The following is a 27,485-nucleotide window of genomic DNA, read 5'->3' on the forward strand; positions in this document are numbered from 1 at the left end:
GTCTCGCGGATTGTGGGAACTTGCTCGATCTCGTGTGTCCAGCTTTTCTTCCCGTCGGGGTTTTTCGGTGGTTGATTCGTAAGCGTCGGGCTGTATTTATTGATAGACGGGTAGGGGAGGGGTACGGTGTAGAAGACGGATGCAGAATCCAATCCGGAAGCGGCTCCGGGCGTTATTCCGGATGGGTTCGGGCTCCGAACCGGATGGAAACCAAACGTCCGGAAGACTGGCTCACGGCTGCAGGTGAGATGTTCATAGTCTCCAACTCTCGATCAAAATCTCCGACTTCCGTACAATCTGAATCAAAAACTACTTGGACCCGTATAGAACTGAGCGCACCCTATATCTGAAAAGCTGTCCGACCACAGCTGTGCCCGTTCCGCCAGCGTCGCGTTAACCTGCTGTCCCTGCCAAGTCCCAAGTGCCAACCCCAGCATACACGAGCTTGCTCCGGTGAACAAAAGCTAACCATGAGCTGCCTGCCTCGGTCAGCCCAGCAGGCTGCCATGCATGCACAATGGTGCATTTTACCTTGAGTACATAACAAAAACGACCCAGTGTGCTAGTATTTGACTATGCGGCCTATATTGTGGCTCCCGTTAACAATTGAAATTTTTGGCGTGCAAGATTTAATAAGAAGCTAAATTATGGATGAGAGATACAACCGTCGGAAAGCAACTAAGCAACTTTGGTGCACAGAAAAGCAACTTTACTGCATGATGAAGAAACTTTGGTGCACGATGAAATGACTTTGGTGTGCGACGAAGCAACTTTGGTGCATGACGAATCAGCTTTTCTGCGTGACCAAACAAGTTTGGTGCTCGATGAAGCAGCTTTGGAGCACAACCAAACAACTTTGGTGCCTGGCGAAGAAACTTTGGTGCATGATGAAGAAACTTTGGTGCATGATGAAACAACTTTGGTGTGCGACGAATCAACTTTGGTGTGCAACGAAACAATAATGATAGGCGATTTAGCAACATCTTTGTTGTTGTGTATTCGATGAGTCCACCATGAGGGTACCTCACGGAGGGGAGATAGAGATTAGGGAGCAAGGCGGGGAGCCACCGTAATGGGGAGGCACAAGTTACCCATCTTCGGATCTCACGACAAACCTTCTTCTTTATAGGGAAGTGAACAACAAATAGCTCTCTAGAGGGTAGTCATACTCTCACATTCCCTTCATGCTTTGATTGTTTCTAAAACTAGCCTACCAAGAATTATAGGCGTTACAAGATCTTCAACATATCAACAATAACAAAGATCAATAAGTGTGCGGGGCATCCTTGCTTGTAACTAAATGTTCATGAGAATATGTTGTTAATGTGGGATCCCACTGAAATTTCACTTATAGTGTATATTATTTTTTATATTTCAAATTTTAGTGCCAAAATTTAACTAAAAAAACAATACAAATGAGATTTAGATGGGATTTCACTTAACACCCTGGCGGCATAGTTTTAAAAACCAGATCGGACCGGCGCCTCCACCAGTCTGTTAGGCGCACTAGACCGGACATGGAAGTGAACCGGAAATCCGACGGTCGAGGTAAAACAACATCCGGGTGCTGGGAATCTAAGGGCTCGTTCGGCAGGGGAGGTTTCACGTGTTTGGTTGAGTATTAACTGACGTGGATTGGGTGGAACCAGATCATGCAGGGGAGTTTTCAGTCCGCCCACACGGGGAATGCAGTAATAATATCGGTATACCACCAGCTGGATTCATGCAGCACTACTAAGTGTCGCAAAATGCTTGAAGTCATGCGTACAAACAGATGAGATAGTACCGGGCGGCCGGAGGAAACACACGAGTAGGTAGATTTGTAACTGCCACATGTCGAGCAACGAACAAAACGCGAGGAGGTACTCGCGTTTTTGTTCCGCTTCGATACGACGAGTTTCCAGCAGGTTAACCAGGCTCAACCCGTTGAAGCCCGGCCTGCCGAACGGTTGATGAGAGTTTGGCCAGGCCTGGGAAGGGAAAATACACGGCAAAACCAGCGAAACCACCTGTACCGAACGAGCCCTTACGTGGTAACCATCATCTGTTCAGCGCTTCTTCTGTGACAAGAAAGTTATCCGATTTGACTCCGTATTTTTCTATATCTATATCAACAATATTTTTTGGACCGTTTTGCCCTCCCACCAAATCTCATAATACAACACAATGCCGTCATACCGGTTCATTTTTCTGCCGGTTCCTTCTCCACGATATTCGCCTCAAGGTTTCCGTCCTTTGTACGTTTGGTTTCCGATCGCTATGCTACGCGGCGATCGAGGTCTGTTTAGGTCTTTGCATCGGCTACGTTTCATTGAATCCCTATATATACACGTGACATAGCCACGCTATAGCATCAGGAAGCGATCTCGGCGACCATGTGCTAGGCGGCGGCACCTAGACAGGACATCACGAAACGATCTCGGCGGGGAGGTCGGCGATCCTGTGCTACGCGGCGGCAAGGTCACGAGCGCGTTGGCTCCTGCCCCCTGGGTTCCTCGGCCTTTTCCCGTCGCGCTCGCTGCTCCACGCGCTAATGACGATGGGTGCTTCAGTGTCGATGCACATCAGGCAGAGCTTCAACATCAGGCTATGTAGCAGGGGACGGGCGAGCGGCATAATATCTTGGAGAGTTAGGAAGAGCTAGAGGTGGCTGACGCGCTTTGTAGGAGACAGCGACGAGGCAACGCAGGAAGCGGTGGTCGAGCCGCAGGCTGCAGCATGGTTGGGATAAAGATGAGGATCATGTGCTGGATCACGGGCCGTACTGAGGTTGTTCCTTCATGGAGATCTAGCACACCAGTCACCTACGGTTGGCTGGACATCTGGGAGCAGCACAAGGTTGGGCGGATCACACTGGAGCCGGCCTCCCTCCCGAAACTGCCTCTGCGGATCACGCTGGACCTGGCTATCTGCAGTGTCTCGCAGCTCGGCGGCGAGCAGAGTCAACCAAGGCTAGGATGTGCGTGGCGAGCTGCAGCGAACAGACCATGCCTATGGCAGTGCCGGCCGGCGGAGCCCACGAGGTGTTGGAGGCGCTGATAACGCGTGAAGCACACGTCCGTTGGGAACCCCAAGAGGAAGGTGTGATGCGTACAACAACAAGTTTTCCCTCAGTAAGAAACCAAGGTTATCGAACCCATAGGAGTCAAGGACCACATGAAGGTTGTTGGCGGAGGAGTGTAGTGCGGCGCAACACCAGGGATTCCGGCGCCAACGTGGAACCTGCACAACACAATCAAAATACTTTGCCCCAACTTAACATTGAGGTTGTCAATCTCACCGGCTTGCTGTAAACAAAGGATTAAACGTATGGTGTGGAAAATGATGTTTGTTTGCAATGAGCAGCAGAGAACAATGATTGCAGTAGATTATATTCAGATGTAAAAGAATGGACCGGGGTCCACAGTTCACTAGTGGTGTCTCTCCAATAAGATAAATATCATGTTGGGTGAATAAATTACAGTTAGGCAATTGATAAATAGAGAGGGCATAACAATGCACATACATATCATGATGACTACTATGAGATTTAATTGGGCATTACGAAAAAGTACATAGACCGCTATCCAGCATGCATCTATGCCTAAAAAGTCCACCTTCGGGTTAGCATCCGCACCCCTTACAGTATTAAGTTGCAAACAACAGAAAATTGCATTAAGTATGGTGCGTAATGTAATCAACACAAATATCCTTAGACAAAGCATCAATGTTTTATCCCTAGTGGCAACAGCACATCCACAACCTTAGAACTTTCTGTCACTGTCCCAGATTCAATGGAGGCATGAACCCACTATCGAGCATAAATACTCCCTCTTGGAGTTACAAGTATCAACTTGGCCAGAGCCTCTACTAGCAACGGAGAGCATGCAAGATCATAAACAACACATATATGATAGATTGATAATCAACTTGACATAGTATTCCATATTCATCGGATCCCAACAAACACAACATGTAGCATTACAAATAGATGATCTTGATCATGATAGGCAGCTCACAAGATCTAAACATGATGGCACAATTAGGAGAAGACAACCATCTAGCTACTGTTATGGACCCATAGTCCAAGGATGAACTACTCACACATCAATCCGGAGGCAATCATGGTGATGAAGAGTCCTCCGGGAGATGATTCCCCTCTCCGGCAGGGTGCCGGAGGCGATCTCCTGAATCCCCCGAGATGGGATTGGCGGCGGCGGCGTCTCTGGAACTATTTCCTTATCGTGGCTCTCGGTAATAGGGTTTTCGCGACGGAGAGTTTAAGTGGCGGAAGGGCAGAGTCGGTGGAGGCACGAGGGCCCCACACCATAGGGCGGCGCGGGCCCACCCTTGGTCGCGCGGCCCTGTGGTCTGGGTGCCTCGTCACCCCACTTCGTATCCTCTTCGGTCTTCTGGAAGCTCCGTGGAAAAATAAGACCCTGGGCGTTGATTTTGTCCAATTCCGAGAATATTTCCTTTGTAGGATAAAAACAGCAGAAAACAGGAACTGGCGCTTCGGCATCTTGTCAATAGGTTAGTGCCGGAAAATGCATAATAATGACATAAAGTGTGTATAAAACATGTGAGTATCATCATAAAAGTAGCATGGAACATAAGAAATTATAGATGCGTTTGAGACGTATCAAGCATCCCCAAGCTTAGTTCCTACTCGCCCTCGAGTAGTAAAACGATAACAAGGATAATTTCTGAAGTGACATGCGATCATAATCTTGATCAATACTATTGTAAAGCATATGAACTGAGATCAAATTATTCAAAGCAAATTTCTATAGTTGATATAAGAGATGATAATGCAAGAGTTAAACAAGCTAAAAGTTTTCATGAACTATTGCTTTAAAGACATGTAACCGTACAAAGTTCATTAAAGATGTTTTAAGTATCCAGCGTAGAAGTTCTATCCTTCATTCCAAGCATCAAGTAAATTTTTACAACATAGAAGGATTCAGTCAAGTAAAAATAAACATGAACGTCATGAATCAACTGTTTCGAAGCCCACTCAACCGGTGAGCGCAAGCATTTGGTATTGGCACCAGGATGTTATGGCAAAAAGAATGTTAATGGGGGTTTGGAAGGCCAATGGAAGAAAGTCTCACAAAGCTATAAGTGATCATTAGACAAGAGGAAGTCTTATAATCGAAGCTATGTAAGGAGTAGTGATTGCCATGCAACAGATGCACATAGAGCTATATGTGTATGAAAGCTCTCCAATGGAACTAGTGGGGGTGCATCCAACTTGGTTGCTCACGAAGACCTAGAGCACTTTTGAGGAAGCTCATCATTGGAATATACAACCCAAGTTCTATAGTGTAAATTCTCCACATAGTTATACTAGTAAAACATGAAAACTCTCTCACATGGAGTATAGGTGCTGAACATGAGCACAAATGATGACTATGAATACTGCAGGTGCTAAATCATGAGCACAAGTGTGGATAAAGGGTAGTAATGTTGCCCCCTTTTTCTTTTTTTTCTTTTTTTTTCTTTTCTTTTTCTTTTTATCTTTTCGATGGCCTCCATGGCTCTTTTCACTTTTAGGGGCAACATCCTAATATGAAAACACACTTTTTGGTACAAATAACTCATAATGAACAAAACATGATGTATAAAACTGTATGCCTCTGCCAGTGTAGCAGGATGTGCAATGATCTAGCGTAACATGGGTAAACCACGCATCAGCTGTATAGAACCATGCAAAGCAATATATAAATAATAAATGACAACAAGTCATGTAATGTAAAATGGAAGTTGCATGGCAATATATCTCGGAACAGCTATGGAAATGCTGTGGTAGGTAGGTATAGTGGCTGTTTTGAGGAAAATGTATGGGCTTATGTGTAGGAGAACAAGAGAAAGTCCTCCCACGGGTTTGGATGTACTGGCGAAGTATGCACAATTCTTAATGTGAGCAAAAGGCAATGCACAGTACCGAAGAGGCTAGCAAATTTGGATGGTGGAAGTGCCAAAAACCGTAGCTTAACATTAGTCAAAAAGAACTCACAAGCTTATTGCAAACAACTAGCAGGTTCAAAATTAAGAGGATGATTAAAATTCACTCCAAGGAGGGCCGTTCACGGTGGCACAAGTACCCCGCTAGCTCCCTCGACCTTCAGCACAACTTAGTTATTACGATGAACCCTTAGACGTGGAAAGCTATCAAGTCCAACTACACCTTCAACCATTTAAGTAGATTTTATAGTACGGCACAAGCTTAAAGACAACAATCCACTACTGATTTTACCTTATTTAAACAGCAAGCTTTACCATCTAAATACCTCAAAATGTTTGCAAAGAATCAGGTTATCAAAGCTCAATGATATACAAGTATTTCATTATACCACTACCACATGCAACATTTTCTGAACCAACCAAATAACAATCAATGCTGAGGCTTTTAGCTTTGCCATGAACATGAAAAGTAAAGCTAAGAACACCAGTGTTCATATGCAACAGCGGAGCGTGTCTCTCTCCCAAACAAAGAATGCTAGGATCCGATTTTATTCAAACAAAAACAAAAATAAAAACATACAGACGCTCCAAGTAAAGCACATAAGATGTGACAGAATAAAAATATAGTTTCACTAGGGGTGACCTGATAAGTTGTCGATGAAGAAGGGATGCCTTGGGCATCCCCAAGCTTAGATGCTTGAGTCTTCTTGAAATATGCAGGGATGAACCACGGGGGCATCCCCAATCTTAGACTTTTCACTCTTCTTGATCATATTGTATCATCCTCCTCTCTTGATCCTTGAAAACTTCCTCCACACCAAACTCAAAACAAACTCATTAGAGGGTTAGTGCATAATCAAAAATTCACATATTCAGAGGTGACATAATCATTCTTAACACTTCTGGACATTGCACAAAGCTACTGAAAGTTAATGGAACAAAGAAATCCATCAAACATAGCAAAACAGGCAATGCGAAATAAAAGGCAGAATCTGTCAAAACAGAACAGTCCGTAAAGACGAATTTTTCTGGGGCACTTAACTTGCTCAGATGAAAAAGCTTAAATTAAATGAAAGTTGCGTACATATCTGAGGATCACGCACGTAAATTGGAAGATTTTTCTGAGTTACCTACAGACAGGGCTGCTCAATTTCGTGACAGTAAGAAATCTGTTTCTACGCAGTAATCCAAATCTAGTATCAACTCTACTATCAAAGACTTTACTTGGCACAACAATGCAATAAAATATAGACAAGGAGAGGTTGCTACAGTAGTAACAACTTCCAAGACTCAAATATAAAACAAAAGTGCATAAGTAAAATAATGGGTTGTCTCCCATAAGCGCTTTTCTTTAACGCCTTTCAGCTAGGCGCAGAAAGTGTGAATCAAGTAACATCAAGAGATGAAGCATCAACATCATAATTGTTTCTAATAATAGAATTAAAAGGTAACTTCATTCTCTTTCTAGGGAAGTGTTCCATACCTTTCTTGAGAGTAAATTGATACTTAATATTACCTTCCTTCATATCAATAATAGCACCAACAGTTCGAAGAAAAGGTCTTCCCAAAATAATGGGACAAGGAGCATTGCATTCAATATCCAAGACAACAAAATCAACGGGGACAAGGTTATTATTAACCGTAATGCGAACATTATCAATCCTCCCCAAAGGTTTCTTTGTAGAATTATCAGCAAGATTAACATCCAAATAACAATTTTTCAATGGTGGCAAGTCAAGCATATTATTGATTTTCTTAGGCATAACAGAAATACTTGCACCAAGATCACATAAAGCATTACAATCAAAATCATTGACCTTCATCTTAATGATGGGCTCCCAACCATCTTCTAACTTCCTAGGAATAGAAGTTTCAAGTTTTAGTTTCTCTTCTCTAGCTTTAATGAGAGCATTTGTAATATGTTTTGTAAAGGCCAAATTTATAGCACTAGCATTGGGACTTCTAGCAAGTTTTTGTAAGAACTTTACAACTTTAGAGATATGACAATCATCAAAATCTAAACCATTATGATCTACAACAATGGGATCATTGTCCCCAATATTTTGAAAAATTTCAGCAGTTTTATAACAAGTAGTTTCAGCAGTTTTAGCAGTTTCAGGCAGTTTTGCACGCTTTGCATTAGGAGTAGAAACATTGCTAACACCAATTATTTTACCATTGATAGTAGGAGGTTCAGCAACATGTGAAGCATCAACATTACTAGTGGTGGTAATAGTCCAAACTTTAGCTACATTATTCTCTTTAGCAAATTTTTCTTCTTTTTCCCACCTAGCATGCAATTCAGCCATCAATCTAATATTCTCATTAATTCGAACTTGGATGACGTTTGCTGTAGCAAATGACTTAATATCTTTAGTTTCATTAGGCATAGCTTTCAATTTTAAAAGATCAACATCAGCAGCAAGACTATCAACCTTAGAAGCAAGAATATCAATTTTATCAAGCTTTTCTTCAACAGATTTGTTAAAAGCAGTTTGTGTACTAATAAATTCTTTAAGCATGGCTTCAAGACCAGGGGGTACATTCCTATTATTGTTGTAAGAATTACCATAAGAATTACCATAACCATTTCTATTATTAGAAGGATATGGCCTATAGTTGTTACCAGAATTATTCCTATAAGCATTGTTGTTGAAATTATTATTTTTAATGAAGTTCACATCAACATGCTCTTCTTGAGCAACCAATGAAGCTAAAGGAACATTATTAGGATCAACATTAGATCTACCATTCACAAGCATAGACATAATAGCATCAATCTTATCGCTCAAGGAGGAGGTTTCTTCAACAGAATTTACCTTCTTACCTTGTGGAGCCCTTTCAGTGTGCCATTCAGAGTAGTTTATCATCATATCATCAATAAGCTTTGTTGCGGCGCCTAAGGTGATGGACATAAAAGTACCTCCAGCAGCTGAATCCAATAGGTTCCGCGAAGAAAAATTCAATCCTGCATAAAAGGTTTGGATGATCATCCAAGTAGTCAGTCCATGGGTAGGGCAATTCTTTACCAAAGATTTCATTCTTTCCCATGCTTGGGCAACATGCTCATTATCCAATTGCTTAAAATTCATTATGCTACTTCTCAAAGATATAATTTTAGCGGGAGGATAATATCTACCAATGAAAGCATCCTTACATTTAGTCCATGAATCAATATTATTCTTAGGCAAAGATAGCAACCAATCTTTAGCTCTTACTCTTACGGAGAAAGGAAACAATTTCAGTTTTATAATGTCACCATCTACATCCTTATACTTTTGCATTTCACAAAGTTTAACAAAGTTATTAAGATGGGCAGCAGCATCATCAGAACTAACACCAGAAAATTGCTCTCTCATAACAAGATTTAGTAAAGCAGGTTTAATTTCATAAAAATCTGCTGTAGTAGCAGGTGGAGCAATAGGTGTGCATAGGAAATCATTATTATTTGTGCTTGTGAAGTCACACAACTTAGTATTTTCAGGAGTACCCATTTTAGCAGTAGTAAATAAAGCAAATAAAATAAAGTAAAAGCAAGTAACTAAATTTTTTTGTGTTTTTAATATAGAGAATGCAAACAAGACAGTAAATAAAGTAATGCAAGTAACTAATTTTTTATATTTTTGATATAGAGAACAAACAAAGAAGTAAATAAAATAAAGTAAAGCAAGACAAAAACAAAGTAAAGAGATTGGATGTGGAGACTCCCCTTGCAGCGTGTCTTGATCTCCCCGGCAACGGCGCCAGAAAAAGAGCTTGATAATGCGTGAAGCACACGTCCGTTGGGAACCCCAAGAGGAAGGTGTGATGCGTACAGCAGCAAGTTTTCCCTCAGTAAGAAACCAAGGTTATCGAACCAGTAGGAGTCAAGGAACACGTGAAGGTTGTTGGCGGAGGAGTGTAGTGCGGCGCAACACCAGGGATTCCGGCGCCAACGTGGAACCTGCACAACACAATCAAAATACTTTGCCCCAACTTAACAGTGAGGTTTTCAATCTCACCGGCTTGCTGTAAACAAAGGATTAAACGTATGGTGTGGAAAATGATGTTTGTTTGCAATGAGCAGCAGAGAACAATGATTGCAGTAGATTATATTCAGATGTAAAAGAATGGACCGGGGTCCACAGTTCACTAGTGGTGTCTCTCCAATAAGATAAATATCATGTTGGGTGAACAAATTACAGTTGGGCAATTGATAAATAGAGAGGGCATAACAATGCACATACATATCATGATGCCTACTATGAGATTTAATTGGGCATTACGACAAAGTACATAGACCGCTATCCAGCATGCATCTATGCCTAAAAAGTCCACCTTCGGGTTAGCATCCGCACCCCTTCCAGTATTAAGTTGCAAACAACAGACAATTGCATTAAGTATGGTGCGTAATGTAATCAACACAAATATCATTAGACAAAGCATCGATGTTTTATCCCTAGTGGCAACAGCACATCCACAACCTTAGAACTTTCTGTCACTGTTCCAGATTCAATGGAGGCATGAACCCACTATCGAGCATAAATACTCCCTCTTGGAATTACAAGTATCAACTTGGCCAGAGCCTCTACTAGCAACGGAGAGCATGCAAGATCATAAACAACACATATATGATAGATTGATAATCAACTTGACATAGTATTCCATATTCATCGGATCCCAACAAACACAACATGTAGCATTACAAATAGATGATCTTGATCATGATAGGAAGCTCACAAGATCTAAACATGATGGCACAATTCGGAGAAGACAACCATCTAGCTACTGTTATGGACCCATAGTCCAAGGATGAACTACTCACACATCAATCCGGAGGCGATCATGGTGATGAAGAGTCCTCCGGGAGATGATTCCCCTCTCCGGCAGGGTGCCGAAGGCGATCTCCTGAATCCCCCGAGATGGGATTGGCGGCGGCGGCGTCTCTGGAACTATTTCCTTATCGTGGCTCTCGGTAATAGGGTTTTCGCGACGGAGAGTTTAAGTGGCGGAAGGGCAGAGTCGGTGGAGGCACGAGGGCCCCACACCATACGGCGGCGCAGGCCCACCCTTGGCCGCGCGGCTCTGTGGTCTGGGCGCCTCGTCGCCCCACTTCGTATCCTCTTCGGTCTTCTGGAAGCTCCGTGGAAAAATAAGACCCTGGGCGTTGATTTCGTCCAATTCCGAGAATATTTCCTTTGTAGGATTTCTGAAACCAAAAATAGCAGAAAACAGGAACTGGCGCTTCGGCATCTTGTCAATAGGTTAGTGCCGGAAAATGCATTATAATGACATAAGTGTGTATAAAACATGTGAGTATCATCATAAAAGTTGCATGGAACATACGAAATTATAGATACGTTTGAGACGTATCAGGCGCAGTTGCCGTAAGACGCACGGCGGCGTGTGTCTTCAAAACCCATGCCCGGGATGGTTTCGCGCATCGCGAGCTGCAGCCGCCGGACCACAAACGACCGTGGTGGCCCCTGTGGCGTAGTTACTCCTCGTGGCCCCCCTTTCACGCCAAGCTGCTCATAGCGCCTGCCCGCGAGAAGCCGAGAACGCAATCTGACGATGCCGATGACCGCAGCCACACTTCAGAGGAGGGCGATTTGCACAAAAATAACCCAAAATTGAAAGAAAAGCACAGACTGACCCTCCGGCGAAACTATTTCACCCATCTAACCCTTTTGTGTGGCGCCCCTCCCATCGGCGCCACACATGCCAGCGTGGCGCCCCTCCTGCCGGCGCCACACACCCATCCGACGTGGCGCCCTCGACGCTGAGCTGGTGCGCCGATCCGACGTGGCAGCATGTGTGGTGCCCCACCCATCGGCGCCACACTGTGGAACCTGTGGCGCCGCTCGGAAGGGCGCCACACATCCATTTAAATGTGGCGCCCGCGCCCGCCCCAGCCCGACCACACCTCTTCTTCTCTCTTCTTTCTTCTCTGCTCACAGGAAACCGCCGCCGCCGCCCGCCTCCCCTTCGTCCCCACCAAATCCACCAAGGATTCGTCAGATCTATCCGGCCAACTCCTTCCTCATCCATTCCTCAAGTTATTCCCCTTCGATTCCCTCCGATTCATCCACTAGTGTTGGTGGATTTGGTAGATTTGGATATGAACCCTAGACATGGAAATTTATGTTGGTGGATTTGGATATGAACCATTGATATGGAAATTAATGTTGGTGGAATCTACATTGTAGTCTATGTGTTTGAACCAAAGATTTGTTTGAACCCTAGATATGAAATTTTACATGTATGTGTTCAAACACTATGTATGTATGTGTTCAAATGTCTAATATTTGCCTAGCAAATGCATTCAAATGTGTTATGTATGCCTAGTATTTGTGATGCAATAACTCATATTTGTTAGGAATGGCTCATATTTGTGATGCAATAACTCATATTTGTTAGGAATGCCTAGATATGAATGTATATGTATGTATATGATGTATGTGTGATGGCTTATTTGGATATATTCTCATGTATGTGTTGCTCATATTTGTTACGAATGGCTCATAATATGGTGTATTTGTGTAAACATGTAGGATGGTGTGGCTCCTAGATCAAGAGTATGACAGGGATCACCGGGCTTTGCATATGACAGAGAGGACAATGGATCTTCACCCTTTGAAGATTCGTTACCATGGCACAGTGGATATACCGTATGACGAGAGGTATACGGAGCACATCCAGCCTACCGGTCTTCTCCCGTTCATATCTCTTGTAAGCCGTGGGGGGCTGAACATGAACACCGCGGCACTCACCGCCCTTGTCGACCGGTGGAGGCCGGAGACGCACACATTCCACTTGAGAGCCGGTGAGATGACCCCTATTCTCCAGGATGTTTCCATGATACTTGGACTTCCTATTCAGGGCGAGCCACTGTGTATGAACACAGCTTCTGAAGGGTGGCGCCAGCAGATGCAGGCGCTTATTGGAATGGCTCCTCCGACGCCAGCAAATCCAAAGGAGAGAGCTCCCGCCGGCGTGTCTTTCTCTTGGATCAGGACTAACTTTCGACAATGCCCGAACGGGGCCAACGAGGACACTATCAGAACGTACACCCGCGTGTACTTATGGTACATGATTTCGAGGACTCTCTTTCCTGACAGTGGGGGGAAGCTGGCCCATTGGTGTTGGCTGAAGGCGCTTACGGTGTTGGAGCACCGGTGGAGTTGGGGAACAGCGGCACTTGCCTACCTCTACCGGCAGGTGATGATTTGTTCTATGTACTATTTTCCTATAGTAGTGTGCTAGACAAAGTACTAACCAAATTTCTTATGTACGCAGTTGGACGAAGCTTGTCGCAGTTTTGATGATGCACCCGCAAGAAATAGTATTTGAAGCAAAAGAGAGCATCAAGAGGCAAATTCAAAACACATTTAAGTCTAACATGCTTCATATGAAAAGGAATCTTGTAAATAAACAAGTTCATGAAGAGCAAAGTGAATAGCATAGGAAGACAAAACAAGTGTAGCTTCAAAAATTTTAGCACATAGAGAGGTGTTTTAGTAACATGAAAATTTCTACAACCATATTTTCCTCTCTCATAATAACTTTCAGTAGCATCATGAGCAAACTCAACAATATAACTATCACATAAAGCATTCTTATCATGAGTCTCATGCATAAAATTATTACTCTCCACATAAGCATAATCAATTTTATTAGTTGTAGTGGGAGCAAATTCAACAAAGTAGCTATCATTATTATTCTCATCATCAAATATAGGAGGCATATTGTATTCATAATCAAATTTATCCTCCATAACAGGTGGTACCAAAAGACTACTATCATTATAATCATCATAAATAGGAGGCAAAGTATCATCAAAGTAAATTTTCTCCTCCATGCCCGGGGGACTAAAAATATCATGCTCATCAAAGCCAGCTTCCCCAAGCTTAGAATTTTCCATAGCATTAGCAACAATAGTGTTCAAAGCATTCATATTAATAACATTCCCATTAGCATGCATATAAAGTTCCATGGTATTTTTAATTCTCTCTTCAAACACATCATGTCCTAATTCAAGATAAAGTTCATAAATATCTCTCATATTTTTGTTGTTTTCCATTATGCCTAACTAGTGTAAACAAGAAACAAAAAGATGCAATTGCAGGATCTAAAGGAAATAGCTTCGAGCACAAACACAATGGCGCCAGAAAAGTACTGTTACCTGGAACCGGAGTATGAGTGCCTTTTACCTTTCCTCCCCAGCAACAGCGCCAGAAAAGTGCTTGGCGCGTGGTTGACGAGGGAGGAAATGGTGTATCTTTCCTTCGTTCCCTGTCAATGGCGCCAGAAAAGTGCTTGATATCTACGGGTGCTTCTATTCTTGTAGACAGTGTTGGGCCTCCAAGAGCAGAGGTTTGTAGAACAGCAGCAAGTTTCCCTTAAGTGGATCACCCAAGGTTTATCAATCTCAGGGAGGAAGAGGTCAAAGATATCCCTCTCATGCAACCCTGCAACCACAAAGCAAGAAGTCTCTTGTGTCCCCAACACACCTAATAGGTGCACTAGTTCGGCGAAGAGATAGTGAAATACAGGTGGTATGAATAAGTATGAGCAGTAGCAACAGCACCAGAAAAGTGCTTGCTGGCGTGTGGTTGATGGTGGTAATATGGCAGGCAGTACATATACAGTAAAACAGTAAACAAGCAGCGATAGCAGTATTTAGGAACAAGGCCTAGGGATCATACTTTCACTAGTGGACACTCTCAACATTGAACACATAACAGAATAAATAGATAGATGCTAGACTCTACACCCTCTTGTTGGATGATGAACACCACTAACTGTGTAGGATTACACGAACCCTCAATGCCGGAGTTAACAAGCTCCACAATATTCGATGTTCATATTTAAATAACCTTAGAGTGCATGACAGATCAACACAACCAAACCAATTACTAACATAGCATGCACACTGTGACCATCACACTATGAAAGGAGGAATAGATCACATCAATACCATCATAGTAATAGTTAACTTCATAATCTACAAGAGATCACAATCATAACCTACGCCAAGTACTACACAATGCACACACTGCCAACATTACACCGTGCAGGAGGAATAGAGTACTTTAATAACATCACTAGAGTAGCACATAGATGAATTGTGATACAAAACACATTGTAATCATAAAGAGATATAAATAAGCACTTCACTATGCCATTCATAACAGTGAATAAGTATTCTGTGAAATATAGCCTAAGAGACCCACACGGTACACACACTGTCACCTTTACACACGTGGGACAAGGAGTCTCCGGAGATCACATAAGTAAAATCCACTTGACTAGCATAACGACATCTAGATTACAAGCATCATCATATGAATCTCAATCATGTAAGGCAGCTCATGAGATTATTGTATTGAAGTACATAGGGAGAGAGATGAACCACATAGCTACCGGTACAGCCCCGAGCCTCGATGGAGAACTACTCCCTCCTCATGGGAGACAGCAGCGTTGATGAAGATGGCGGTGGTGTCGATGGAGAAGCCTTCCGGGGGCACTTCCCCGTCCCGGCGGCGTGCAGGAACAGAGACTCCTGTCCCCCAGATCTTGGCTTCGCGATGGCGGCGGCTCTGGAAGGTTTCTCGTACCGTGGCTTTTCCATCTCGAAGTTTTAGGTCGAGGGGGCTTAAATAGGCGAAGAGGCGGAGTCGAAGGGTCGAAGAGGCGGTGAGATGGTAAGGCGGCGCGGCCAGGGCCTGGGCCGCGCCGGCCTACCTCCTGGGCCCACCAGGGCTCCCCTCTTGCGACTCTCGGGTGTTCTGGAAGCTTCGTGGAAAAATAGGATGCTGGGCGTTGATTTCGTCCGATTCCGAGAATATTTCCTTACTAGGATTTCTGAAACCAAAAACAGCAGAAAACTGAAACTGGCCCTTCAGCATCTCGTCAATAGGTTAGTTCCGGAAAACGCATAAATATGACATAAAGTATGCATAAAACATGTAGATATCATCAATAATGTGGCATGGAACATAAGAAATTATCGATACGTCGGAGACGTATCAGCGGCCTAGGACACTCACCGAGAGGCCATGGCCTCATCACCATGAGAACCTTGATCGGGAGCCGACTTGGGCACATCTTTGGGACAATGTCTCAGAGATGACGAGCGATCCAAAGATCATGTACATGCACTACACTGAGGAGTTGGACACTCTTACCGCTGAGCAGGTAACCGATCACGACTTTGCAATCCTAGTTTTCATAAATTCTGTTGGCATGTTCTAAATTCTGAAATATTTGTATGCTGCAGGTGGATTGGGAGCCATATGGTACCTACTACCGTATTGGCACGGCGATGACTGACGTCAACCACAAGTGCACGGAGGAGGCGTGGTTCTGGCGTATGCGCTGCCCACTCATATGCATGTGGCTTGCTGAATACCACCAGCCGCACAGAGTGATGAGACAGTTTGGGCTGTATCAGGGTGCCCACCTCAGTGGCAAGACATGGACAAGGCGCTTCATAGGTAAACTTCTAGAATCATGCGATGGAAGATTCTTGATAGAAGAGGTACAATCTAACTTCTTGATTCTTGCAGGCTTGATAGGCAGCGGCAGAGGAAGATCACAAATTGGCTAGTCCATCATAGCGGCCACGTCGCAGCATTCCAACACTGTTTGGAAGCGACACAGACTGCTGGCCCTGTGGAGATTGTGCCTCACGACTTGGCCGCTTTCAACAACTACCTCCAGTGGTTCCATGAAAACACGCGTATCGAGTTAGTGAAGCACGCGTATGCTGAGGACATCTTGGACGACCCCATCGAGTTTGATGAGGTTGCGCAAAGCCAGCATGACACCTTTGCTCGCAGAGGGAGATCGACTTCTATTGCTTCCGAGCTGAACTTCGTGGTAATGGATTCTCTCATTAACTAGTACATCATCTAGATTGCCATGTGCTCGCTTAAATTGTGTATGCTATGTTTGTCACAGCGGTCGGAGATCCAAAAAATAGCTGACGAGTGCGAGATTATGTGGGACCAGAGCGGGAGAGATGAAAAGCCTGTCGGACCGTTGCGGCATTTCATTAAGGTATGATCACCAACTTTGAATGTACGCTATTATGTTCTGGTGGCTTTGTAACCATGAGTTCCATGACGCAGAACACTGCACGAAAGATGCGGCGGTTAGCCAACTTGCTAGGTTGCCGCGACGGCGAAATTCCTACATCCTCTTCTGAAGAGCCGGACGTATGGACTATTTTGTTGCTGTCAAACATGTTCTTACTAATTTAAACTTTTGTAATCTCATGTGTTCATGTTTGTGAAGATTCCTGACGACGAGGAAATTTTGAGTCAAAGCATTAGTCGCGGCAAGAAGCAAGCCCCACGGTCAGCTTACCAGTTGAAGCCAAGGGGCAAGGCTTCAAACCGGTACACTCCGGAAGATTATGTCAACCGAGGAAAGAAGGTTGTCATTGAGGAGGATGAGGGGCCGCCGCGGAGATCATCTTTGTCGAGGATGAGGAACGACGAGCCGTTATCTTCAGAGGAGGAGGAGCAGGAGGAGCAGGAGGAGCAGCAGCAACAAGAGCCACGGCAGCGGATGAAAAGGATGGCCGTACGGAAGAAGCCCGTGAGGACGGCACGTCGAGGACAACACTAGGATGTGCTACGTGTTGTTGTGAACTCTATCTTCATAAGTATCGAGTTGTGAACCCTATGTCATTTCGAACCATGTCTTTAATGCTACCTGTTGTTTGAATCTACGTGCTACGATGTGAGCTATCAAGTGTTATATGTGTATGTTCTGAAATTGGTACTTGTTGTGTCCAATGTTGTACTCAAAACTGTTGGAGTATTGTAGGATTTTTCATGGTATTAACACAAGTCAATGTGTGGCGCCCTTCCCACTGGCTCCACACTACACTGTGTGGCGCCCGTGGCATCGGCGCCACACATGCCAACTTATATCAACTTTTGGGTCGAAAACATCCAGGGGCTCCGGACGATTAGTCCTTAGCCATTTTGGCGAGCCTCTATGTGTGGCGCCCGTGGCATCGGCGCCACACATGCTAGTGTGGCGCCAGTGGCATCGGCCCCACACATAGAGCCTCGCCAAAACGGCTAAGTCCCAGACGTCCGGAGCCCCTGGATGTTTTCGACCCAAAAGTTGATATAAGTTGGCATGTTTGGCGCCGATGGGAGGGGCGCCTGATGTCTACGCACACTCCTTTCCCTGTAGACAGTGTTGGGCCTCCAAGAGCAGAGGTTTGTAGAACAGCAGCAAGTTTTCCCTTAAGTGGATCACCCAAGGTTTATCGAACTCAGGGAGGAAGAGGTCAAAGATATCCCTCTCAAGCAACCCTGCGATCACAAAGCAAGAAGTCTCTTGTGTCCCCAACACACATAATACACTTGTCAGATGTATAGGTGCACTAGTTCCGCGAAGAGATAGTAAAATGCAAGTGATATGAATGAATATGAGCAGTAGTAACGGCGCCAGAAAATAGCTTGCTGGCGTGCAGTTGATGGTGGTAATATTGCAGGAAGTACAGATGCAGTAAAACAGTAAACAAGCGATGATTGCAGTATTTGGAAACAAGGCCTAGGGATCATACTTTCACTAGTGGACACTCTCAACATTGATCACATAATAAAACCACTCCACACTCTCTTGTTGGATCATGAACACCATTAATTGTGTAGGGCTACAAGAGCACCTCAATGCCGGAGTTAACAAGCTCCACAACATTCGATGTTCATATTTAAATACCTTAGAGTGCATGATAGATCAACACAACTATACCAAGTACTAACATAGCATGCACACTGTCACCATCACACTATGAAAGGAGGAATAGATAACATCAATACCATCATAGTAATAGTTAACTTCATAATCTACAAGAGATCACAATCATAAACTACGCCAAGTACTACATGATGCACACACTGTCACCATTACATCATGGAGGAGGAATATAGTCATTTAATAACATCACTAGAGTAGCACATAGATGAATAGTGATACAAAGCTCATATGAATCTCAATCATGTAAGGAAGCTCATGAGATCATTGTATTGAAGTACATAGGAGAGAGATTAACCACATAGCTACCGGTACAGCCCTTAGCCTCGAGGGAGAACTACTCCCTCCTCATGGGAGACAACAGCGGTGATGAAGATGGCGGTGGTGTCGATGGAGATGCCCTCCGGGGGCACTTCCCCGTCCCGGCGGCGTGCCGGAACAGAGACTCCTGTCCCCCAGATCTTGGCTTCGCGATGGCAGCGGCTCTGGAAGGTTTCTCATACCGTGGCTTATTCGTACCGAAGATTTAGGTCAGGGGGCTTCTTATAGGCGAATAGGCGGAGTCGGAAGGCTTACGGGGGCGCCACACAATAGGGGGGCGCCCCCCCCCCCCCCTTGGGCCGCGCCGCCACCCTGTGTGGTGGCCCTGTGGCCCTCCTCTGGTCCCTCTCGGGTGTTCTGGAAGCTCCGTGGAATTATAAGATGCTGGGCGTTGATTTCGTCCAATTCCGAGAATATTTCCTTACTAGGATTTCTGAAACCAAAAACAGCAGAAAACAGGAACTAGCACTTCGGCATCTCGTCAATAGGTAAGTTCCGGAAAATGCATCAAAACGATATAAAGTGTGAACAAAACATGTAGGTATTGTCATAAAACAAGCATGGAACATCAGAAATTATAGATACGTTGGAGACGTATCAGCATCCCCTAGCTTAGTTCCTACTCGTCCTCGAGTAGGTAAACGATAACAAAGATAATTTCTGAAGTGACATGCTACCAACATAATCTTGATCCAATAATAATGTAAAGCATATGAAATGAATGAAGTGATTCAAAGCAATGGTAAAGACAATGATTAAACAACTGAATCATATAGCAAAGACTTTTCATGAATAGTACTTTCAAGACAAGCATCAATAAGTCTTGCATAAGAGTTAACTCATAAAGCAATAAATTAAAAGTAAAGGCATTGAAGCAACACAAAGGAAGATTAAGTTTCAGCGGTTGCTTTCAACTTGTAACATGTATATCTCGTGGATATTGTCAACATAAAGTAAAATAATAAGTGCAATAAGCAAGCATGTAAGAATCAATGCACAGTTAACACAAGTGTTTGCTTCTTAAGATGGAGAGAAGTAGGTAAACTGACTCAACATGAAAGTAAAAGAAAGGCCCTTCGAAGAGGGAAGCATGGATTGCTATATTTGTGCTAGAGCTTTTATTTTAAAACATAAAGAGAGCATAAAAGTAAAATTTTGAGAGGTGTTTGTTGTTGTCAACGAATGGTAGTGGGCACTCTAACCCCCTTGCCAGACAGACCTTCAAAGAGCGGCTCCCATAAAAGATTTTTATTTTTGGGTGGCACTCCTTCCAACTTTGCTTTCACAAACCATGGCTAACCGAATCCTCGGGTGCCTGCCAACAATCTCATGCCATGAAGGAGTGCCTTTTTATTTTAGTTTTATTTAGATGACACTCCTCCCCACCTTTGCTTTCTCAAGCCATGGCTAACCGAATCCTCGGGTGCCGTCCAACAAACACATACCATGGAGCAGTGTCTATTTTTTTGTAAAATCATGAAAGTTAATTAATTGGGGCTGGGAACCCCATTGCCAACTCTTTCTGCAAAATTATTGGATAAGCGGATGAAGCCACTAGTCCATTGCTGAAAGTTGCCCAACAAGATTGAAAGATAAACACCACATACTTCCTCATGAGCTATAAAACATTGACACAAATAAGAGGTAATAACTTTGAAGTGTTTAGAGATAGCACTCAAGCAATTTACTTTGGAATGGCGGAGAAATACCATGTAGTAGGTAGGTATGGTGGACACAAATGGCATAGTGTTTGGCTCAAGGATTTTGGATGCACGAGAAGTAATCCCTCTCAATACAAGGCTTAGGCTAGCAAGGTTGTTTGAAACAAACACAGGTATGAACCGGTACAGCAAAACTCACATAAAAACATATTGCAAGCATTATAAGACTCTACATCGTCTTCCTTGGTGTTCAAACCCTTACTAGAAAATATCTAGACCTTTAGAGAGACCAATCATGCAAACCAAATTTTAGCAAGCTCTATGTATTTCTTCACTAATAGGTGCAAAGTATATGATGCAAGAGCTTAAACATGAGCACAACAATTGCGAAATATCAAGTTATTCAAGACATCATACCAATTACTACATGTAGCATTTCCCGTTTCCAACCATATAACAATTAACGAAGCAGTCTCAACCTTCGCCATGAAAATTAAAAGCTAAGAACACATGTGTTCATATGAACCAGCGAAGCGTGTCTCTCTCCCACACAAGCATTTATTCAAACAAAACAAAAATAAAAACAAACAAACGCTCCGAGTAAAGTACATAAGATGTGACCGAATAAAAATATAGTTTCAAGAGAAGAAACCGGATAAATTGTTGATGAAGAAGGGGATGCCTTGGTCATCCCCAAGATTAGATGCTTGAGTCTTCTTTAAATATCCAGGGATGAACCACGGGGGCATCCCCAAGCTTAGACTTTTCACTCTTCTTAATCATATATCATCCTCCTCTCTTGACCCTTGAAAACTTCCTCCACACCAAACTCGAAACAAACTCATTAGAGGGTTAGTGCATAATAAAAAATTCACATGTTCAGAGGTGACACAATCATTCTTAACACTTATGAACATTGCACAAAGCTACTGGAAGCTAATGGAATAAAGAAATTCATCCAACACAGCAAAAGAGGCAATGCGAAATAAAAGGCAGAATCTGTCAAAACAGAACAGTCCGTAAAGACGAATTTTTTAGAGGCACCAGACTTGCTCAGATGAAAATGCTAAAATTGAATGAAAGTTGCATACATATCTGAGGATCACTCACGTAAATTGGCAGATTTTTCTGAGTTACCTACAGAGAACACTGCCCAAATTCGTGACAGACATAAATCTGTTTCTGCGCAGTAATCCAAATCTAGTATGAACTTTACTATCAAAGACTTTACTTGGCACAACAATGCAATAAAGTAAGATAAGGAGAGGTTGCTACAGTAGTAACAACTTCCAAGACTCAAATATAAAACAAAATTGTTGTAGTAAAATAAACACATGGGTTATCTCCCAAGAAGTGCTTTCTTTATAGCCATTAAGATGGGCTCAGTAATTTAAATGATGCACTCATAAAGATGAGAGTTGAAGCAAAAAGAGAGCATCAAGAAGAAAATTCAAAACACATTTAAGTCTAACCCTCATCCTATGCATAGGAATCTTGTAAATAAACAAGTTCATGAAGAGCAAAGTGACAAGCATAGGAAGATAAAACAAGTGTAGCTTCAAAAATTTCAGCATATAGAGAGGTGTTTTAGTAACATGAAAATTTCTACAACCATATTTTCCTCTCTCATAATAATGTCCAGTAGCATCATGAGCAAACTCAACAATATAACTATCAAATGAAACATTCTTATCATGAGTCTCATGCATAAAATTATTACTCTCCACATAAGCATAGTCAATTTTATTAGTTGTAGTGGGAGCAAATTCAACAAAGTAGCTATCATTATTATTCTCATCAAGTGTAGGAGGCATAGTATAATCATAATAAAATGTACTCTCCATAGTAGGCGGCACCAAAAGACTACTATCATTATAATCATCATAAATGGGAGGCAAAGTATCATCAAAGAAAATTTTCTCCTCCATGCTTGGGGGACTAAAAATATGATGCTCATCAAAACCAGCTTCCCCAAGCTTAGAATTTTCCATATCATAAGCAACAATGGTGTTCAAAGTATTCATACTAATAACATTGCCATTAGCATGTAAATAAGGTTCCATAGGTTTTTCAATTTTTGCAACACACCATTTATGTCTTAACTCAGGAAATAGATTAAAAAGCTCATAGTTGCTTTCCATTATGCCATACTAGTGTTTAACAAGAAACAAATAGATGCAATTGCAGGATCTAAAGGAAATAGCTTCGAGCACTTACAACGGTACCAGAAAATAACTTAGTTACCTGGGACCAGAGTGTGAATGCCTTTTACCTTTCCTCCCCGGCAACGGCGCCAGAAAATAGCTTGATGTCTACGCACACTCCTTTTCCTGTAGACAGTGTTGGGCCTCCAAGAGCAGAGGTTTGTAGAACAGCAGAAAGTTTTCCCTTAAGTGGATCACCCAAGGTTTATCAAACTCAGGGAGGAAGAGGTCAAAGATATCCTTCTCAAGCAACCCTGCGATCACAAAGCAAGAAGTCTCTTGTGTCCCCAACACACCTAATACACTTGTCAGATGTATATGTACACTAGTTCGGCGAAGAGATAGTAAAATGCAAGTGATATGAATGAATATGAGCAGTAGTAACGGCGCCAGAAAATAGCTTGCTGGCGTGCAGTTGATGGTGGTAATATTGCAGGAAGTACAGATGCAGTAAAACAGTAAACAAGCGATGATTGCAGTATTTGGAAACAAGGCCTAGTGATCATACTTTCACTAGTGGACACTCTCAACATTGATCACATAATAAAACCACTCCACACTCTCTTGTTGGATGATGAACACCATTAATTGTGTAGGGCTACAAGAGCACCTCAATGCCGGAGTTAACAAGCTCCACAACATTCGATGTTCATATTTAAATACCTTAGAGTGCATGATAGATCAACACAACTATACCAAGTACTAACATAGCATGCACACTGTCACCATCACACTATGAAAGGAGGAATAGATCACATCAATACCATCATAGTAATAGTTAACTTCATAATCTACAAGAGATCACAATCATAAACTACGCCAAGTACTACATGATGCACACACTGTCACCATTACATCATGGAGGAGGAATAGAGTACTTTAATAACATCACTAGAGTAGCACATAGATGAATAGTGATACAAAGCTCATATGAATCTCAATCATGTAAGGCAGCTCATGAGATCATTGTATTGAAGTACATAGGAGAGAGATTAACCACATATCTACCGGTACAGCCCTTAGCCTCGAGGGAGAACTACTCCCTCCTCATGGGAGACAACAGTGGTGATGAAGATGGCGGTGGTGTCGATGGAGATGCCTTCCGGGGGCACTTACCCGTCCCGGCGGCGTGCCGGAACAGAGACTCCTATCCCCCAGATCTTGGCTTCGCGATGGCGACGACTCTGGAAGGTTTCTCGTACCGTGGCTTATTCGTATCAAAGATTTAGGTCAGGGGGCTTCTTATAGGCGAAGAGGCAGAGTCGGAAGGCTGGCGGGGGCGCCACACAATAGGGGGGGCGCGCCCCCCCCCTTGGGCCGCACCGCCACCCTGTGTGGTGGCCCTGTGGCCCTCCTCTGGTCCCTCTCGGGTGTTCTGGAAGCTCCGTGGAATTATAAGATGCTGGGCGTTGATTTCGTCCAATTCCGAGAATATTTCCTTACTAGGATTTCTGAAACCAAAAACAGCAGAAAACAGGAACTGGCACTTCGGCATCTCGTCAATAGGTTAGTTCCGGAAAATGCATCAAAACGATATAAAGTGTGAACAAAACATGTAGGTATTGTCATAAAACAAGCATGGAACATCAGAAATTATAGATACGTTGGAGACGTATCAGCGCCACACATGCTGCCACGTTGGATCGGCGCACCAGCTCAGCGTCGAGGGCGCCACGTCGGATGGGTGTGTGGCGCCGGCAGGAGGGGCGCCACACTGGCATGTGTGGCGCCGATGGGAGGGGCGCCACACAAAAGGGTTAGATGGGTGAAATAGTTTCGCCGAAGGGTCAGTCTGTGCTTTTCTTTCACTTTTGGGTTATTTTTGTGCAGATCGCCTTAGAGGAGGCGTGGATAGCCTCTCTCTATCGATGGGAAACGGATACAAAATAGGCACGAAAGCAGTGCCATAGACGAGTTCAGCGATGGCTACCGCTATGACTGCTTCTGCACCTATTGCTGCTGCACTGCTGTTGCTGCATGTTGTTCAGCTGATGGGCAAATTAATCCATTTGCTCTGATTTGTACTGTCCATGAAAAGAACTAGCGCGGACGCTGGCTCTGAGATGGAGCTGCAGAATCAGAATTGGAAGCAGAACTGAAAATCTGCTCCTCTTCCCCGGGGCGATTTACACAAAAATAACTCTTTGTTGCAACTATAGCACAGACTGACCCTTCGGGCAAACTATTTCACTCATCTAACCCTTTTGTGTGGCGCCCTCCTCATGGATGCCACACATCGGCGCCACTCTCCCAGCCGACGTGGCGCACTCGACGCTGAGCTGGTGCGCCGTTCCAACGTGGCAGAATGTGTGGCGCCGCTCCCATCGGCGCCACACATGCACTTGTAATTGCCCAAAACATACCGTAAGACAAATCGCCTGGGACTTAGCCGTTTTGGCGAGGCTCTATGTGTGGCGCCGATGCCAAGGGCGCCACACATCCACTTAAGTGTGGCGCCCGCGCCCGCCCCCAGCCCGAAACTCTTCTTCTTTCTCTTATATGTTTCTTCAAGACTGCAAGGCGGCCGGCAGTTCCTCCTCCTCCCCCCCTCTCCACCCACCAAATCGGCCACGATTTCGTCAGATCTGACCGGCCAATCTCTTCCCCATCCATTCCTCAAGGTAATCCCCTTCGAATCCCTCACATTCATCCACTAATTTCATAGATCTTTCTAGATTTGTACATGAACCCTAGACATGGAAACTCGATTTGAAATGGCTATGTATGTGTTGAAATGGCTATGTATGTGTTGAATGTGTATGTGTAGGAACCTTAGATATGTATGCATCCTAGATTTGTGGAGGAACCCTAGACATCAAATTTCATGAATGTGTGTATGTGTAGGAAACCTAGATATGTATGTATCCATATTTGTGTTAGAGCATGACCATTATTTGTGATGGAATAACTCATATTTGTGATGGAATAACTCATATTTGTTAGGAATGGCTCATAATATGATTTTTATCCCTAGATAAGTATGTATATGTATGTATGTGATGTATGTGTGATGCCTTATTTGGATATATTCTCATGTATGTGTTGCTCATATTTGTTAGGAATGGCTCATAATATGGTGTATTTGTGTAAACATGTAGGATGGTGTGGCTCCTAGATAAAGAGTATGACAGAGGTCACCGGGATTTTCATATGACGGAGAGGAGAACGGATCTTCAACCTTTGAAGATTCGTTACCATGGCACAGTGGATATAGCGTATGACGAGAGGTACACGGAGTTCATCGAGCCTACCGGTCTTCTCCCGTTCATATCGCTTGTAAGCCGTGGGGCGCCGAACATGAACGCCGCGGCACTCACCGCCCTTGTCGACCGGTGGAGACCGGAGACGCACACCTTCCACTTGAGGGCCGGCGAGATGACCCCTACTCTTCAGGATGTTTCCATGATCCTTGGACTTCCTATTCAGGGCGACCCACTGTGTATGAACACAACTTCTGATGGGTGGCGCCAGCAGATGGAGGCGCTTATTGGCATGGCTCCTCCGGCGCCAGAAGATCCAAAGACGAGAGCTCCCGCCGGCGCATCTTTCTCTTGGATTAGGCTTATCTTTGGACAATGCCCTCAAGGGGCCAACAGGGACACTATCAGGACGTACACTCGCGTGTACTTATGGTACATGATTTCGAGGACTCTCTTTCCTGACAGTGGTGGGAAGCTTGCCCATTGGTGTTGGCTCAAGGCGATTACGGTGTTGGAGCACCCATGGAGTTGGGGAACAGCGGCACTTGCCTATCTCTACCGGCAGGTGATGATTTGATGTATGTACTATTCTTCTATAGTAGTGTGCTAGACAAATTACTAACCTAATGTCTTATTTTCGCAGTTGGACGAAGCTTGTCGCAGGACTGGAAAGGGCGGTATTGGTGGATGCTTGCTCCTACTTTCCGTATGGAGCTGGGACCGCCTATCAGTTGGGCGGCCCAGGCCACTCAAGGAGAGGCCATGGCCTCATCACCGGAACAACCTTGATCGGGAGCCGACTTGGGCATACCTTTGGGACAATGTCTCCGAGATGACGAGCGATCCAAAGATCATGTACATGCACTACACTGAGGAGTTGGACACTCTTACCGCTGAGCAGGTGGATTGGGAGCCATATGGTACCTACTACCGTATTGGCGCGGGGATTCCTGACCTCAACCACAAGTGCCTTGAGGAGGCGCGGTTCTGGCATATGCACTGCCCACTCATATGCATGTGGCTTGTTGAATACCACCAGCCGCACAGAGTGATGAGACAGTTTGGGCTGTATCAGGAGTGCCCACCTCAGTGGCAAGACACGGACCAGGCGCTTCATAGGTAAACTTCTGGAATCATGCGATGGAAGATTCTTGATTGAAGATGTAGAATCTAACTTGTTGATTCTTGCAGGCTTGATAGGCAGCGGCAGAGAAAGATCACAAATTGGCCTGTCCATCATAGCGGCCACGTCACAGCGTTCCAACACTGTTTGGAAGCGATACGGAATGCTGGCCCTGTGGAGATTGTGCCTCACGACTTGGCCGCTTTCAACAACTATCTCCAGTGGTTTCATCAAAGCACGCATATCGAGTTAGTGAAACACGCGTATG

The 27,485-nt window shown here is 44.0% G+C and overlaps 2 protein-coding genes and 1 long non-coding RNA gene across 3 annotated transcripts; all 3 read left to right on the forward strand.

Moving 5' to 3' along the window:
* Positions 1-2,718: 2,718 nt before the first annotated feature.
* LOC139830047 (serine/threonine-protein phosphatase 7 long form homolog) lies at positions 2,719-13,191 on the forward strand. Its single transcript, XM_071829348.1, has 2 exons — positions 2,719-3,023; positions 12,480-13,191. Exons 1-2 carry the CDS (start codon positions 2,719-2,721, stop codon positions 13,189-13,191), a joined length of 1,017 nt encoding a protein of 338 aa, XP_071685449.1.
* Positions 13,192-16,616: 3,425 nt separating this feature from the next.
* Positions 16,617-17,146, forward strand: LOC127321583 (uncharacterized). The gene is made up of 3 exons (XR_011756729.1): positions 16,617-16,809; positions 16,891-16,989; positions 17,061-17,146. It is a non-coding gene; the product is annotated as an uncharacterized lncRNA (long non-coding RNA).
* Positions 17,147-24,816: 7,670 nt separating this feature from the next.
* Positions 24,817-26,671, forward strand: LOC127321584 (protein MAIN-LIKE 1-like). Its single transcript, XM_051350603.1, has 2 exons — positions 24,817-24,863; positions 25,993-26,671. Exons 1-2 carry the CDS (start codon positions 24,817-24,819, stop codon positions 26,669-26,671), a joined length of 726 nt encoding a protein of 241 aa, XP_051206563.1.
* Positions 26,672-27,485: the final 814 nt, after the last annotated feature.

This window comes from Lolium perenne, chromosome 4 (genome assembly GCF_019359855.2).
Source record: "Lolium perenne isolate Kyuss_39 chromosome 4, Kyuss_2.0, whole genome shotgun sequence".
In the NCBI taxonomy this organism is placed as follows: domain Eukaryota; kingdom Viridiplantae; phylum Streptophyta; class Magnoliopsida; order Poales; family Poaceae; genus Lolium; species Lolium perenne.

Bases quoted from the DNA above. Each gene is read 5' to 3' on its own strand.
- LOC139830047 (XM_071829348.1), top strand. From the start codon at position 2,719: ATGGTTGGGATAAAGATGAGGATCATGTGCTGGATCACGGGCCGTACT. The intron at 3,024-12,479 runs GTGTTGGAGGCG...GTAAACATGTAG, and splicing joins CGGCCGGCGGAGCCCACGAG to GATGGTGTGGCTCCTAGATC.
- LOC127321584 (XM_051350603.1), top strand. From the start codon at position 24,817: ATGGCTACCGCTATGACTGCTTCTGCACCTATTGCTGCTGCACTGCT. The intron at 24,864-25,992 runs GTTGCTGCATGT...GTAAACATGTAG, and splicing joins CCTATTGCTGCTGCACTGCT to GATGGTGTGGCTCCTAGATA.